The sequence below is a fragment of the Cydia splendana genome, chromosome 10 (assembly GCF_910591565.1).
Source record: "Cydia splendana chromosome 10, ilCydSple1.2, whole genome shotgun sequence".
Lineage (NCBI taxonomy): Eukaryota > Metazoa > Arthropoda > Insecta > Lepidoptera > Tortricidae > Cydia > Cydia splendana.
This window is the reverse complement of record NC_085969.1, coordinates 5,486,088-5,503,216: the sequence shown is the minus strand read 5'-3', so window position 1 is coordinate 5,503,216 and position 17,129 is coordinate 5,486,088. Positions and strand designations below refer to the sequence as shown.

The 17,129-nt window shown below is 38.2% G+C and overlaps 1 protein-coding gene and 1 non-coding gene across 3 annotated transcripts in view; both read right to left on the bottom strand.

Annotated features, from left to right (window-relative positions):
* Positions 1 to 1,783: 1,783 nt before the first annotated feature.
* LOC134794189 (MORN repeat-containing protein 5-like) overlaps positions 1,784 to 17,129 on the bottom strand; it is a 28,247-nt gene continuing 12,901 nt past the window's right edge. Inside the window, exons 6-9 of one of the 2 annotated variants that reach the window (XM_063765926.1) lie at positions 13,918 to 14,104; positions 10,617 to 10,784; positions 3,893 to 4,100; positions 1,784 to 1,982 (exon numbers count right to left, since the gene is read on the bottom strand). In XM_063765926.1, coding sequence (XP_063621996.1) covers positions 1,833 to 1,982; positions 3,893 to 4,100; positions 10,617 to 10,784; positions 13,918 to 14,104 — 713 coding nt within the window. In that variant the 3' untranslated portion in view covers positions 1,784 to 1,832. Of the gene's footprint in view, positions 1,983 to 2,731; positions 2,885 to 3,892; positions 4,101 to 10,616; positions 10,785 to 13,917; positions 14,105 to 17,129 lie in introns of those variants that run through there. The other variant, XM_063765927.1, reaches the window with a different exon arrangement.
* Trnas-cga (transfer RNA serine (anticodon CGA)) lies at positions 7,578 to 7,649 on the bottom strand. The gene has a single exon. It is a non-coding gene; the product is annotated as a tRNA-Ser (tRNA).

Below are 17,129 nucleotides of genomic sequence, written 5' to 3'. Positions count from 1 at the left end.
TGTCTTGTATAGATAAATAAAGTTTAATTTAATACATTAGATTTGTTTTATTTTACTATGTTTCTACATGAATAACTTAAAATTAATGCCGTTAAAGTAATTTTCACCGTTGGTTAAAATTCTCCCACATTTTAAAGTTTGAGAACCTGTAAACAGCATGATGACGTAGGCCCGTGTCAGTTAGGTCATACGCGAATCTCGGAATAGAGTACCAGGCGGAGTATATTATTATACCATGTCTCTGTCTATGTTTGAAATGAGACAGTATTCGGCTGTTGGAAGAGTGGTTGGAAGGCCAGGATGCTATCCCAAATTTATCCCCTTGAGCGCCAGGAAGACATCGACAAAAACGCTCCTCTCTCCCGTACAATCTTTTAATGTCGCGCCTTTTTCTACTGGCAAAGTTGGCTTGCTCAGTACCATCTTTACCATAGTTAGTTAGTTAGTTAGTTTATTTATTTCATAATGATAAATTACAGTATAAATTATTCTTACGCTAATCTATATGAATTTACATTATGATCGTCAATAATTTAGCATGCAAACGTAATTATACAATGTCAACAATGATAATCAAATTACAAATTTATAATTTAAAAAGAAATTTGAGAACTATCGTCAAATTGAAAAAAACTCAATAAATAACAAAATACATGTCTAATATCTCATAATGATCGTCATACTAAAACTAAGAGCGGTAATCATAGGTAATAAGTTCAGAACGAATGTCAATCAATTTTACATAAGCTAAGTATAATGTCAAATAGTTATTTCAATTTTAATTCCATGTATTCGTCCACTGAATGTAATATTAAGGGCACACGGGGCCTGTGCCCAGGGCCCCCATCGTCAGGGGGCCCCGAAGGATAGACAGTAACAGTATATTTGATTACACATATTAAATAGAAGATCATAGTAGAAAAAAAAATAGTTTAATTAGCTTTCTTTACTTTCCAAAAGGGCCCCAAATTCTTATGTGCCCAAGGGCCCCAGCATAGTTTAAGACGGCCCTGGGCTTGCTAGAGTAGGTTTAGAATCCCTTTACTGAACCAACCAAATCCAATCCAAAACCGCCTGGATCTGTCATTGAACAACCTGACTTTAACCTGGCTTAAGGGGCCATTTGAGTGTATATTTTGTTTACTTTTATTTAAATACCTAAAGATATAGACTATAGTCTAAAGAATTTGAAGCTTCTATCGGGATGGTTGCTTAAATTAGTGGGCACGTTTCCGGACTAATCTGTATCTGTCCATTTAGCATAAAAGCAATTTGAAGGATTGATTATCTAATTAAACATGATTAAACAAGACGAAACTATCAAATTACCCCCCAGCTGCCTTGAGATATCTCTGTGTAATTATCTTTTGCAAAATGGATGCAAAATGTGGACCGTCACGACCTGCTGTCACGAGTGGCCCTTTTGTGGCATAATCAGATAAAATGCACCCTCGTTTCTCAATCTGGTAAGTTGGAGTGAAATTCGTTGTTTTATATTGGGGTTTTGTCCGTTACGTGAGTTAAGCAATGCATAGCTTTTTTGTATAGACATCAATATTCCTATTTGGGGCGCTTGTAATTAAAACGAAATAATTTTTATTAGAAGCTTATTTTCAGCGGCGCGTAGACTTGTGTACATACTACGTACCTATACCAACTTACTTCTTGTGGGTGTCGTTCTTAGTGGGTGTCTGGTGCTGCTGATTATCATTATACCCTAAACTTGTACATTTATAATTGTCTAGGTATGAGTATTTAGAGAAACAAGCGAAATCGGAAAAACCTTTAATCGCTAATTCTGCCAATTACATTATTGGACCGATCAAACATGTCTATTTTTCCTTCTTTATTTCTTTCTCAATGTATTCAACTGGGAAGTCACCGTAGTGCGACAAAAGACGAAAGGTGAGAGCTCTGCGAGAATTCCTTGGATAGGAAAGCGAGCGGCCCTTCTTCTGGTATTTTGAGGATTCGCCTGCACCCTGCGAAGCAACAACGTGTCCAATAGCCTCAGTATGTCAGAGCTCTTTCTCACTGCAATATCCCGTTTTTTGCGGGTATGGTTTTCTGCAGGATCCCGTTTAGTAAGTAGTATACGTGCTAATATAGTCCACACGAGCATTCTGTTTGCAGTATACCGCAAAAAAGCGATCATTACGAATTTTGCTGCACGGTTTTACCATTACAAACTGGACGAGTCGTCCGGTAAAAAACAGGATCCAGTTTAGTGATATGTATTGTTTAATGAGAGTGTTCTCACTAGTTTCCTGCATACAGTCTTTTGCCGAATGTGCCCAGTATGCTCATTCCCATGGCTGTACCGCACGATTGTGTGAACACACCTGTGATTTTTGCGGGATTCAGTAAAAAAACGTTCCCTCATAACTGGACCAATTCCGCCCGGTTCCAAGACAATTTTTGTATAGAAAATTTATAGGTAAAAGTACCAAGAGCATACCCTAATCACCTGTTTTGTACGGTAAAAGGTCAATCGTATGGTTAGGTGTATACGCACGGTGTACGGTATGAATGAATTAGACAGCTTTTAAGATTAATAATAATATTTATTATTCAATAATATAACGCTATTTAGTATAATTATACTATTATTCCAATTATATTGTCTGTTTTAGTCGACTGTTTTTAAAATAATCGAAATGTAAGTACTTACCTATAATAAATGTCACATAGATAATAACACAATAAAATACCTACATGAACAATAGGTTTTATAAAGCCAAGCAAAGTTTTCTCACTACTATTCCAGAAAATATACTACTAAATATAATGTATAGGTACAACTAGCCTAAATAACTAAATAAGATTAATTGCTAAAGCTTGAAGTCGACGTAGAATCCGCGCGTAGGTGGGCAAAAGCGGTGTCCTGAAATATGTCGGAATGAGCATTTATCATGGATATGCTGACTACGGAATTGAAGGTTTAGTTGTGTGCAACGGGTTTTTATACTCAGAAAGCAATAATTAAATATCTACTTTAACTATACTTTATAATTATTAGACTAAGATAACTTTTACGGGAAACTAACGCGCCATCGCCATTGCCAAACCAATAATTTTATTCCAAAAACACTAAAGACTTTGATTATTAATTAAAAAAAATCATTTATTTCAATAATAAATGAATTAATTAATTTGAATAAGGTAGGCACTAGAACGTTGTTTGAATTGAAACAAAATACGTACCTACAACAGCACTTTAATGGTCCTCCAGATTTTCATGGTGCATTTATAAAAATTGAATCATGGCGCTGGAAGTCTAAGAATATATTGCCATATCTTGAGCCAGTTATTATGAATAACGGCAGAAACTTAAAACATCAAACCTTAAAAGACTTCACGGCAAAGGAATTCCAAAGTCTCATTGAAATGCATCCCTAGTACTTTGTACATTGGTATACCCTACTTTGCCGAAAAGATGCAGCGAATAATCAGAAACTTTAACATTAAGCTCAATGTGGGGATGACCTTCTAATCAGGTATTGCCACTGATTATATAATAGTTCTTATAACTCTTACAGGAAACTCTTTCGTCGCTTCTAGCTCTTGCGTTTGTACACATATTATAGTTGGTCAAACCAATTTGTCAGTCAGTAAGAACCAGGAAAACTATACTCATCCTTTTCCTTTAGGTGGTAGTACTAGTCTTACACTAGTACTACCACCCAAAAGAAATGGCTGAGTATAGGTAGTTTTCCTGGTTCTTACAGAAGGCCGGCAAAGCAGAAGGAGCGAAGCTCTTCCTTTCTGACTGTGTCTGGGCGAAGTAGGTACGTATACAAATACGAGAGTTCTTGTCCTATGATGGTCTTCTCAACCAATTATTTTATGTGCCGGTGTTCCCCACATAAACCTTATATGAATGATCACTTACTGAAGCCTTGTCCTCAACCACCAAATGCAACTTGCTTCTAGAATAAGCAAAGCTTGGTTGGCTGGGCGCCGCTCCTTCCACCTCCTTATTTGGCTCCGTTATGGGTGAGGACCACTCCTCGTACAGGTCCGGTCTGGGTCCCAGGGGCCTCATGGGATTGGTGCGGCACTTATCCATGATCCACTTCTGTTCGTGGGCGCCGGGCTTTCTGAAAGCACGTAACTCACGTAAGGTACTTTAATCGACTTCATAGTACCTAAAATTCTCTTAGTTTGGGAACTTAATCCAATATTAAGGGTATATTTTGGTGACAATGGCTGAATATTTGAGCGGTATAGTATGGAGTCTAGCTTCAAAAGTCCGGTTCTTCTTGCAAATAAGACTGCACTGCATATTCGAGTTTGTGTCTGTGCTAAACGGTTTAAGAATTGAATAAATCTACCAATTAAATTTCCGAGACTTCGGATGTGAAAAAGTATTAAATTTATTAAAGCTTCTTTGCATTTTTTAAACTTTTTAAAGGGTGGGGCAGAAACAGGGTTACGTGCCTTAATTGTTCCTAAAAATTTTTAGCTTCTCGTCAGACCACAGACCAGGGTGGGGCAACTGCCCCACCTTGCTCCACCGTGAGTACGCCTATGGGCTTTAACATTTACTAGTTGCTTTTTGATGAAGGAAATCATCGTACGCATACGCCTGTGCAAAGAAAATCGAAGGTGTATGGGAAAGTCCCATCCGCGTAGTTACGTTAGCATGTAATATATAACCCAATGAATCTTCTTATGCATTAAGTTGAGATCTGTACCATTTACCTATCTAGAAAAAAATACTTAAGTACCTAAGTACTTACTTAGGAACTTAAATTAAAACCTAGGTTACCTATAGGTAATTGTGGCATGAAAGAAAAATGAAAATTGTAGGTAATGCGTCGAGTAAGATTCAAACTTAGGAATGCTAGCATCATTTCACTAAACGCAGTGATGTTGGGTGAGAGAATATTAAAAAAATTAATATCGCTACCAAACGTTTCTTTTTAGTGCAAACAATAACTCAACAGTATCCAACAGAAGAGTAATAACTCACAATTACTGCACAGCAAAATGCTTAATTAGAATAATTAGGGCAAAACGGGCACAAAATTCCGGGTACATAATTTTGTCATATAAGTAACTTCCCGGCCTTGCGAGCTTCACTTTTCCCCCGAGACCACAGATAAGGGATGATATTTACATTAATTACCGAACAATCGACGAACGACCATTTAGACGAACCAGTTTAAAGCGGTATCCAGACGAGATGATCAAATCCACCGATTTGATCAGAAATGAAATTGGCGTCAATCTCCAATTTAATCACCAATTTTAGATTTATGGTGATATTAGAGCCCTCTAAATTGAAAAAAATGCCCCAGAACGAAAATACTGGCGTCACAAATTGGTATTTTTGCGTCCGCACCTCATTTTATCGGTAATATCGGTCATCATCGGCGGTTGAATTCGGCGAGCCAAACTGGCGTTTGCGTCCGCACGTGCAATTCCAAGTCCAAACGATCGGGCAATTTAATCAGATTGGCGAAAAAATGACTAGTCTGGATACGCCTTTAGACTCTTCCCGCATGGGGTGAATTTATCAGAAATTAAGAACCCACCGGATTGTCTGTGCTCACGGAATATAATCTATGGCACCATCCAAAAAACGTAACCACAGAGATTCCGGTTCTTAGTTTCAGATAATTTCAGTCCTGTCAAGTGCGCCTAAGTGTAAGGCCTGAGTGGACGCTCGAGTTGAGCGTGCAGCGGGGCGGGGTGTGCGGCGTGCATGTTAAACAAATGCAAACGTATAGGAGCGGCCTTAGTGAACGCTGCTCAAATCACTTGTGAGCCCGACGCCACGATGCACGCCCCGCCGAACGCTCCGCTTCGAGCGTCCACTCAGGCCTTACACTAAGTGTGATTCCAAGTCGACAATGCCAATATCAACATTTCCAACGTCAGAATCGTATCGTCTACCATTTGCATTTAACTTGACGGTTTGTATTCTGTTGGTTAAAAAAGATTTTATTAAGTTGTAGGTGTTATTAGTGATTCCATAATGGTATAATTTGGTTAAAAGTAGTTTATGGTTTATAAAGTCAAACGCCTTAGACAGATCGCAAAATATACCCGCCATCTTTTGTTTTTCATCTAAGCCAGTGACAATTTGGTCAAAAATATTAACGGCTGCCGAGGTGGTAGACATTTTCTTTCTGTAGGCGTACTGGTTCTTAGTTAATAGTTCATTCGATTCTATGTAGTCCATTAGACTAGATGAAATTATTGACTCCACCAATTTAGAGATGGTTGGTACAATTGCGATCGGTCTATATTTGTTGACATCATCGGTCTCACCTTTCCCCTTAAATACGGGACATACCCTTGTGTTTTTCAACACCTGAGGATATGCACCTACTTCAAACATATTGTTAATAAGAGCCAATAATATGTCAGCTATTACTGGCCAGATACATAAAAGTATGTTTAATGATATATCATATGTATCAACAGTAGCACGCATAAAATAAGTACTAGCCAAAAAACAAAATAGCGAGAGATCTTTAAATGCCATGTGCTTTTACTTCGGTATCTATCAACACGCAATAAATATGCTTTACCTACATATCTACATGCAATGTGCTTTACCCACAATGAAATGAAAAAAATCACTAAGTAATTCTCTGCAAGATACGAGATAATTCGGTATGGGGTGACCCATAGCAGTCGGCAAAAGCAAGCCAAGGGTTTATAAAATATATTTGTTAGGTAGGACCTTTTCTGTAATACCATAGAAAGTATTTTTCTAACAAATGGAGTTTAAAACATACTTTAAGTCTAGTAGTCCGATTCCGAACTCATTATTCTTCACGGGCTTGTAGGGTTCCTTTTAATGGTTCACCTCAAACGAGTGTTGAGTTAAGCAGTGGGAATATCTGCCGAGATAGCGCGACCTTTACCCGACTCCGTTTTGACAGATCTCGCTCATGATACATTATAGTATACATACACACAGATATCTGTGTACTTATTATTAAAGGGATTCATATAGGTACATGCATAGCCGGTCAAATAAGTTTGTCAGTAGCAAAAGGCGCGATATTCAAATTTTCTATGGGACGATTAAACTGTCGTCTACCGAGCTGTCAAAAAAAAGCCACTCTATCTACCCCGCCCGGAGATCTCCATCAATATTTTTTTACGGCCGGAGATCTCCGGCCATTTTAACCTCAGTCGAAAAGCAGTTTTTTTTAAGTAAATGAAATTAAAGCTGCTTTTCACCCGCCAATTATCTCGGGTGCAAAAAATCGATCTGAACTTAACAAATACGGGGTCTCCGGCGCGTGTGGGGAGCGGTAGACAAGGATAACGAACAATTGGCCGGAGATCTCCGGCCTGGGTAGACGACAGGTTAAGTACCCTTCGCGCCTACATTTTTTAAATTTGCCGCTTTTTTCTACTGACGGAAATCGCTTGGCAGGGTATAGCTTACCGGTACAGGCGAAGAGTTTTTATTTTAAGCATAAGATGATAATAATAATAACTATTTACTATGAATAATAACGGTAGCTTGGGCCTTGCCCCGCTGCTGGCGGCACCCTAGGTTAGACTGAAATAAATGTCATATACTAAGAAAAAGTGACCAAGGCCTCCAGTGCCCCAGGCTGGAATCGAACCAGCGTCCTCTGCTATCGCGGCAGATGCCTGAACCACTCGGCCACCGGGCCACAGCGACATTAGTCAAATTTTCCAAGTATATGCACTTCCTACTGAAGGCTTGTGGCGCCCCCTAATACACATTAAAAATATTTTCTGAAAAATAATTTAATTTGTTCAAATACTTCATAGTACCCTAGGTTAGGTTTTTTATAATGTGTTTATTTGTATATTTTATTGTTTTGTAAGTGTTCTTATATTTTACTTTTATACTCATATTATAAATAACCTAACTTAAGACGAAAAATAAATAAAGAGATTACAATAACTAGGTATGAAGTAAAAAAAAAAAATTATAAACCCCTACCGTACGGTATATGCAAAAATAATAATCCAGTGTAGGTAGTGATTGCAATCCGGATTATTCGAAGTTCAAAAATCCGGATTTCGGAGCGTTTGAAAATCCGTTTTAAAATCCGGATTTTGAAAAGAAAAAACCGGTTTTTCGGATTTTTTCCCACCAGTACTAATTTGCTCAAAATTAATGCTAATGCGAAATAAAAAGCGGTGCACATGAAGCGGTAACGCGGGAGAGCTATTGCCAGCCGGGCATTGCGCGTCGCGCACTCTCTCGCACCTGTATGCTTGCCCCGCGTCCGCTTTTTTTATTGGCGTAGCAGCCCAAGTAACAAAATTTGGTACTATAAAAGTCCTGAGAACGTTTTGGAGCGTGCTAATTAGTGTTCATGATTAGCACTATAATGGTGTTGTCTTCTTCTTTGTCGTCACACTCTTGTCAGAGTGGTCGTGGTCGTCATGTCAGGGCCGATGGCAAGCTTCACAATCCGTCGCCATTCCTCCCGTACTGTAGCCCTTCTTGTACATTCATGGCCTGGTTCATTGAAAATGGTGTTGTAAACGTTTACAAAACCCCAGATAGGCCCTAGTTTTATCACTGATTTATTCTATAAACATTACATAAAGGCTCTCACGGTGATAAATCAGCTCTATGGTTGAAATGTAAAAGTGACGAGAAACGCTCTTTAGTACTAAAATAGTGCTGTCTGCAACGTTTATGTCGCAATTTGGAATTATAAAAGTAACCAATGAAACATGTTTATAGTGCTATTTTGCACCGTAAACGATTCCAGTGATCTTTTTTATCATACTTGCGTCGTGGGTGCCTAAAAAATTATATAAGTTCATTCGCCATTGTTTCTTAAACTGACATTTGTATTTAGGTAATAAAAAGGATGTACTAAAAAGCATTTGTGGACCGTTACTATGCCGGTACATTGTACATGCGAAAATAATTGTATCGATAGAATTATTATGCTGATTTCAAATTTGACAATGAGCTCTCATAATTTTCATGTTTTAATTAAATTAAAATTAATAAAATAAGGACTTGTTCCAACTGTGGCTGCTATAGTACACATAGGCTCCAGCCGTGCCGCTAATGTGCTATTATGGCAGAAAACAGCAGCCATTTTTTAAGTTACGATTTAAGTTATTTAGCAACGTACCAGGTAACTTTTATGGTACTATATAGCACTATAGAAAAACTTTCATGACTTTTAGAGAACTCTTCTAGCCTTATAGCGATGTTAAGAGAGCTTTTAAAAAGCTAAAACGTTACGTAATGGTCGTGCAAAGTCCTTTTATAGTGCAGATTGATCCTCTAATAGTGTTTACGATACTGCTACAATACTAGTACTGTAAAAGTTACTTTGACGCATTATTAGTGCAAAATAGGTACATAAAAGCATCAGTAAAGTCGTCTATAGTATTAAATAGTACCATAATCGCTTTTCAAGAGGTCAACCGCCGAATCCAACTCGGTTGGGCAGCGTTCGGGAAACTACGTAATGTCTTTTCGTCCGACATACCTCAGTGCCTCAAGACGAAAGTCTTTAATCAATGTGTGTTACCAGTGATGACTTACGGCTCCGAAACGTGGTCTTTCACTATCGGCCTCATCTCAAAACTCAAAGTCGCTCAACGAGCTATGGAGAGGGCTATGCTCGGAGTTTCTCTACGTGATCGAATCAGAAATGAGGAGATCCGTAGACGAACTAAAGTCACCGACATAGTTCACCGGATTAGCAAGCTGAAGTGGCAATGGGCAGGCCACATTGCACGCAGAGAAGATGGCCGATGGGGTCGAAAAGTGCTCGAGTGGAGACCACGGACTAGCAAGCGCAGCGTAGGACGTCCACCCACAAGATGGACAGACGATCTTGTTAAGGTCGCCGGAAGACGCTGGATGCGGGTCGCTTCCAACCGGCACGTATGGAGGTCCAAGGGGGAGGCCTATGTTCAGCAGTGGACGTCATATGGCTGAGATGATGATGATGATAATCGCTTTTTGCATATCTATTACAGTGCAGCACTTTAAAGATTCTTTTGTATGATCCTATAAGCGTTCTAAGAGCTAAATTATAGTACTTAAAAGGTCTTTAATCTTATAGAAACAAAACGCTTTGTTAAAAACCTTTATAGTACAAGCAGTCACAATGGTTACCATTATAGGCCTACTATATCACTGTTTGGTGATAAAATGCCTTAGTTATAGAACCTTTTGTTACTTGGGAGTGTACGTATGTATTTTGTTTTTATTGTTTTTTAAAGATTTTGTTATTGGCGTAGCAGTGTACGCATTCTGTTTTTTTTATTTTTAATAAAAACAACTTAATTTGATTGTTTGTTTCACTTTGCCTTTATGCCACATATTCCTTTCTTAAAATCCGGATTGAATCCGAACTTCGGATTTCGGTCAAACTAAAATCCGTAAATCCGGATTTGAAAAATGTTCACGGATTTGCAATCGCTAAGTGTAGGTACCAAAAATGCCTTACACCATTAGCGTAGGGGATTATTTAAATTTTTAATTTAATAGTTATGTGCGTATGTATCGTTCTGGAGCCTTATGACTTAATTGTGACATAATGTCCCGAGTAGTCCCGACGATTGGGTTGGGTTCGGTTTAGATGGTTTATGAAAATGAAACTAGTACCTATGACGCTATTGCTACAAACCTTCTAATCCGACTTGAATCCTCCGCCGAGTACACAATTTTGGTGTCCGGGTCGTAGAAGCCATCCCCCGTGTCATAAAATCCTGGTCGGATTTCGCGGGTCGGCTGTTCTGCCGTGAGGTACGAACGACCCGCCGGTTCAAGTCCGTCGTTTATCTCTATTGTAAACCTGGAGGTGAGAAAAGCAGAAGGATAATTACTGCTAGTTAGTGATTGAGAATATTTATTTATTTAAACTGTATTGCATAAAATACAAATAAAATGTACAAATGGCGGACTTAATGCCTAAAGGCATTCTCTACCAGTCAACCATAGGGCTAAACAGAGATGTAATAAAAATGGTGCGAGGAGAAGAGTAAGAGAATTCAATTAGGAACTAATATCTATCTTTAATCTAATATAATAATGAATATGTTTCTTTTTTTCTTTTGTGTTATGAAAAGGAAACCGACCGATTTCCATAAGGCTCTCTTGTCTCTGTCAGAAGGCTTACTTTTGAAAAACCATTGCCTGTGCAAAGCTTCGAAAGAACTTAGAGAAGGAGGCGTACAGTAAATACAATGCAGTAACTGAAAATGTTCAATTAATTCCTTCTTCATCTTTAGATCAGTATTAACATTTGAAATCTGGGTGTATTTATTCATCGAGAGCGCAGTGAAAATATGAACTACCTACACAAACTCGATATCGAATATCTAAGTAGTAAGTAAGTATCAAAATTTGGCAGTTCGCCCGCGTTGGCAACGTTGCTACTTTTCACAAAAGTGGCCACATGGTAAACTTTTCGATTTGCTTCATATACAGTTATCATTTGCATATTTCGATATGAGTTAAGGATGAATACAATTAAGACGCCAACATGAAAGTATTATTTGAGTTTTGTTGACATGTTTATTTCTTTCGTGGGCATAAACTTCGCATATTTGCAATTACAGTGTCAACGAAGTCATAAAAGTAACGGTACCTTACTCGTTTCTTGTTAATTATCCAATATATATCTGATAAAATTGGTTTTTCTGATAACGATCTTTATTAAATCAAACCAAACAGCATGTTGGTTGTTTAGGGGTCCCGTAAAGGCTATTATGAATATAAGAAGGTAATGTTGATAAAATTAAAAATATCGTATATGTACCTACTTATGTAAGTAAATAATCGTAGCTACTACTCGAGATATTATGGACTTTCAATTCTCTAACTAGGTAATTTCATTTTATTGGGATATCTTCCTTGCATTTTTTATTAACTAATAAAAGATCTTTAATTTATTTTCTTGTCTTATTGATTAGTCAGAGTTAAGAAATAACATTTAGAAAACAATTGGGAAGTTTTCACGATTAGATCACCATATTTTTCCGACTTACAAAAGAACCCCAAGGCAGACCAGTAAAGCTCGTCTCAAGCAATAATTTAACGCAAAATGAGCAAAGAAATGTTCAATGTTTTGCGGCTTAATTCATATCCGTCCATTTGCGAACAGAATGGCGTGTAATTTTCGGACCAAGTTCGCGTTCTACAAACGGGAGGAATAATCAAGATGGATCACTTGTTTTATGCGAATTATAATGAAAGTCTCATATGCGCCTGTTTAGAAGTCGACAACGTTGTTGTAACGTTTGTCATTGTCATATGATAAGATTGATAAGGTTTGTCAACAATTTTATGTCGTCTACGTACATATGAGTCGCTTAACTTCAAACTCGGGTAAATCCATTTGTCAGATTATACGATTATGGTATTAAGAAAAGGTAATAGGGTAGATATTTGCTGAAAGGGTCGAATGGATTTACCCGAGTTTGAAGTTAAGCGACACATATAATAAGTTTACATTAATTCATTATTTTGTACATTAATTCCTAATAATGGGGAAAACCCTGTCCTTGAGAAATCTACGGACATTACATTTTCCGGTACGTTGTTGCTATTTTCAAAAACTTTTGACCGTGTCTACCATTGATTCGACGAAACATCGTTTTTTGTTCAAATAGTCTTATTTTCTATATTTTTAAAACGTACTTTTGAACTGAAATTACGAGTGGCAAGGCTGGTTATCATAGAACAGCTGTGTATAGGCTATTTGCATTATTCTCGTTTCGCAAAAAGCTTTCTCTGTGAGTAGGTACCTAAGTAATAAATATCAGGCGTTTTGTTACGCCTAATGGTCGGGTCTCTACACAAAAGGAACATTATTTGTTGGTGCTATATTTGTATTTTTGAAACTACACAAAAACATGATTAGTAGCGCATGTATTAACCTGAGCTATCGTCCACCTACATAAAAACAATACACACTTTTTTTTTTGGCAGTCGTGTAAAAAATGATTATTACCGATATAAAAACTATGCTATGTGTTACTTCTTGAGACTTACACTATGTATCTCCATGGTAAATTTGATATTTCACCGGAAATACAGTCAACGTTACTTGCACTTTTATATGTAAGTATAATTAATACCTATATTTGAATTTATCAAAGTTCTTACATATCTTAAAACGTCTCTTGGCAAGCCACAGAATTAAACAGCGTCAAAGTAAAGTGCACACCGATGTGTGAAACGTACTCGCAGTACCAAAAGCCAAATGCAGCATTCCCCAGAGCCCACTAACTCCAAACCAGAGCGTGTAGACCTAGATTAATCTCATTACCAATGAGATTCAATTTCGAAAATGTTCCGCGCAAAAGCGGCACTTTCGGGACTCGCGCTGTGATCATAGGTATAATTGGTAGCGAGAATACTCTGAGGTGAAGTTTTGGAAAAACGTTATGTTGTGTTTTCAACCAAAGCCTAGAATAGGTTATAGGAGATGACAGTGGTAGTTTTACACTTTATCGTCTGCGTGGACAGATCTATCCTATGTCCTTCCACGGTCCTCAAACTATCCCCTTCTACTCCAGCCCATCTGGGAACACCAATATCCTCTTCACCATCTCCCCGCGCACCCATTTGCCGAATATGACTATTAGTATAACTACTTCCAGTATTTCCTATCTTACCTCCTATCTGGCATTATGCAGTAGGTATGGCCAGCAGCCTCAGCATTCTCCAGCCCGTCTGGGAACACCAATGTCCTCTCCACCATTTCCCTGCGCACCCATTTGCCGAATATGACTATTAGTATAACTACTTCCAGTGTTTCCTATCTTACCTCCTGTCTGGCATTATGCAGTAGGTATGGCCAGCGCAGCCTCAGCATTCTCCAGCCCGTCTGGGAACACCAATGTCCTCTCCACCATTTCCCTGCGCACCCATTTGCCGAATATGACTATTAGTATAACTACTTCCAGTGTTTCCTATCTTACCTCCTGTCTGGCATTATGCAATACGGCCAGTCAGCCTCAGCATACTCCAACCCATCTGGGAACACCAATGTCCGCTCCACCATCTCCCCGCGCACCCATTTGCCGTATATAACGGCTCCGCATGGGTATCGAAGTTCGCCTTGACCGTGGAACGTTCCGTCGTCGAATTCGCCCTCATAGATTACACCTAGAAATTAAGACATTTAGTCGGTATAACAATGATAGATAAGTATGAAACATCGTCAATCGCATTAAAAGTGAGACGACTTCCGAAAATTACTATGAAAACATCGCAAACAATTTATCATTTTGTGGTAAAATATAAATATTCATTCATATCAACGGTGAGAAGTAGGTTTCCTATTCCACGACACTTTCTTTATAATGAGTAGGGAAACATTGCGTTTTCACACCCATAACTTTATGTCTTAAGTAAAAAGTAACACATTCAAGTTTCGATCGTAATCTGTGGTTATTAGGTTTCAATTTAAAGTGGCGGTAACTGTTATATGGTTGTTTTTTGCTTAAAAGTTTGAGATGGTAACGGCCGTGAGACCGGAGATGACCAATATTGGCCACCGCAGAGACATCGTTGCAGAAAAACATAGTTTGAGCTTCATTTGTTTTTAGAAATTGGATCTAATACGGACGATGTCAAGTTAAAAAGATATGATTAATTGGTAAAAAAATTAATACAAATTAATATAGGTAGGTACCTACCTACCTAGGAGCATAGGTAATAGAAAAGTGTCGGGTACGTGATGCTATTGGTAATAAAACTAAGAATCCGATATAAGGCATGATAACGTTTGATAATTTAGCTTTCATTCAATTGTGTATAATACAGAGGGCCCACCGCGAACCACGTTCGACGTGTTGCCTCTCTGTCGCACTTGTAACATTGTACGTAAGTGTGACAGGGAGGCAACACTACGAACGTGGTTCGCGGTAGGCCTTCTGATTTCTGCAGGTAATTAAGGTAGATGTCATATATACGCCATGTCCCCGACAAAGTAGACCATTTTGTAGAATACCCTTAAACGGTTTTTAAACGGAGTTACGGGTTATACACATTAATTGCATGCTTAAATAATGACTTACGCTAGACCGGGCCGGGCCCGGGCCGAGGTGTCCGATATGTCATTTTCTATGACGGCTGATAAACGAAGCGCAGGAAGCGCTGGCCCGGCCCCGGCCTGGTCTAGCTTGAGTCATTCTTAACTCGTTCGCGTCTTTCTTTCCTCGAAACTAAGCTTATTTTTCCGCTGCATCCTTACAGACGGGAAAAAGTTTTTTAGTACCTGAGACTCGAAGAAAAACGTGATATATTACTTAGGGCATACTAAAAGTTCCTGGACTGGCCACTTAGAAAAAATAAGTCGTCTCATATATCAGAATCCAGAAACTTTCGGTATGGCCCACGTATAATGTACCCGGGTAAATCTTTATTGTATTATCCGATGAAGAGACCTTTTTCTGAAATGTGTTTGACCCAGGACGTGCTCGGGTCACAAGAACGTGAAGGAAGAAATATTGCTCAGAATATTCATAGAGATTAAAATACAGGCTCCTTTAATAGCTACCTACTATAGCTACATTAACTGTAATTAATGATACGGCACCGCTTTATGTGGCCTTGTAGCGTTGCCAAATGAATTTCTGAATTAATGGGGTGTATACCAGCAGTAAAGAACAGATAGGTTGAGTGGACCAGTGAATTTAATTATTATGTTTTTAGGTAACATTTCATTCAATGCCATCTGAACAATTCTATAATGTGTAAAGCTTTATATGAAACAAATAATTAATTTGATTCGTTCATAAATGATAAAAAAAGAATATGTATTAAGGGTTAATATGTGTGTAATGTAGAGACCTTAACTATCCTTAGTATCCTTACTACCATTCTAAATGAAAATATTATTCAGGTTCACTAAGAGCTAGAAAGAAAATAGGTAAAACTGTTATATTATTACGGCTTAAATTCCCTCACTTTGACTTAAAACCTCTTTTCTCTTATAAAGCCACTATATCACGAGTTCATACGAGCGGGACTATAAAAAGTTTAATATAAAATATCGTTCCGGTAAATGTCCGTACGTGTATAAGCTGAAAACCCTGTAATATCCCCAGGCGCCTTTAAAATATGTCCTACATTTTTTTACTTTCTTATCAAGCGTAGCTCGTGTTTCCAAGATATGCTTTATTAATAAATCATTTTCAAGTTAACTTGGTTATGTTAGCTTGTTCATAACAATTTTTGTTGGTAGTCGTCAAAAAACAGTTTTAGGGAATTTTCAAAATCATTTGTTAGTTTTTGGAATAATATTGGAAGCGTATTCTATTTGTAATAAATTAGCAGGTTATAATTTGATCTGGATTTGTTAAGGATATACCTATGATCTCATCTGTCTGTGTCAAAAGTGTCATTTCTTCAACTATAAACATCAGTGTTCATACAAGATTTGTACTGACAGATCATATCCGTATGGATTTGTTATGTAACAAATCCAGATCAATTTTGTAACCTGTTTTTACAATCATAATACGCCTCCTGGCGGTGTAAACAGTAACAGGGGCAAAAAATTAAAATGTAAGCTTAAACTAAACAATATTTGCTTTTAGTATACTTGAATGAAGAGTTAGGTAGGTAATTATTCTGGGCGGAATAAATACGAAATTACAACTTATCCCAAAAAATGTACGTAATATTCCATTAACTTACGAAATTACGTTCTCGCAACTCATCATCATCATCATCATCTCAGCCGAAAGACGTCCACTGCTGGACAAAGGCCTCCCCCAAGGATCTCCACAGCGAATTGTCATTCGCTGCCCTCAAGCAACGGTTTTCCGCGACTTTACCCAGATCGTCGGTTCATCTAGTCTGGGGCCTTCCCACGCTGCGTCTTCCGGTCCGGTAAGAGGTTGCTCGCGAATCCAACTTGGATGGGCAACGTTTGAGAAGCTACGCAACATCTTCTCGTCCAAAATACCGCAGTGCCTTAAGACGAAAGTCTTCAACCAGTGTGTGTTGCCAGTGATGACGTACGGCACAGAAACGTGGTCGCTCACAATGGGTCTCGCAACTCAGTGGAAGATTTTTTAGAACATATATTGAAATTGCGGTTATGTTGGTCAGAACAGGGAACTATATGTATCCACAAAATTTAATCAAAATCTGATGGGAAAAAAATTAACAACAAAATAAA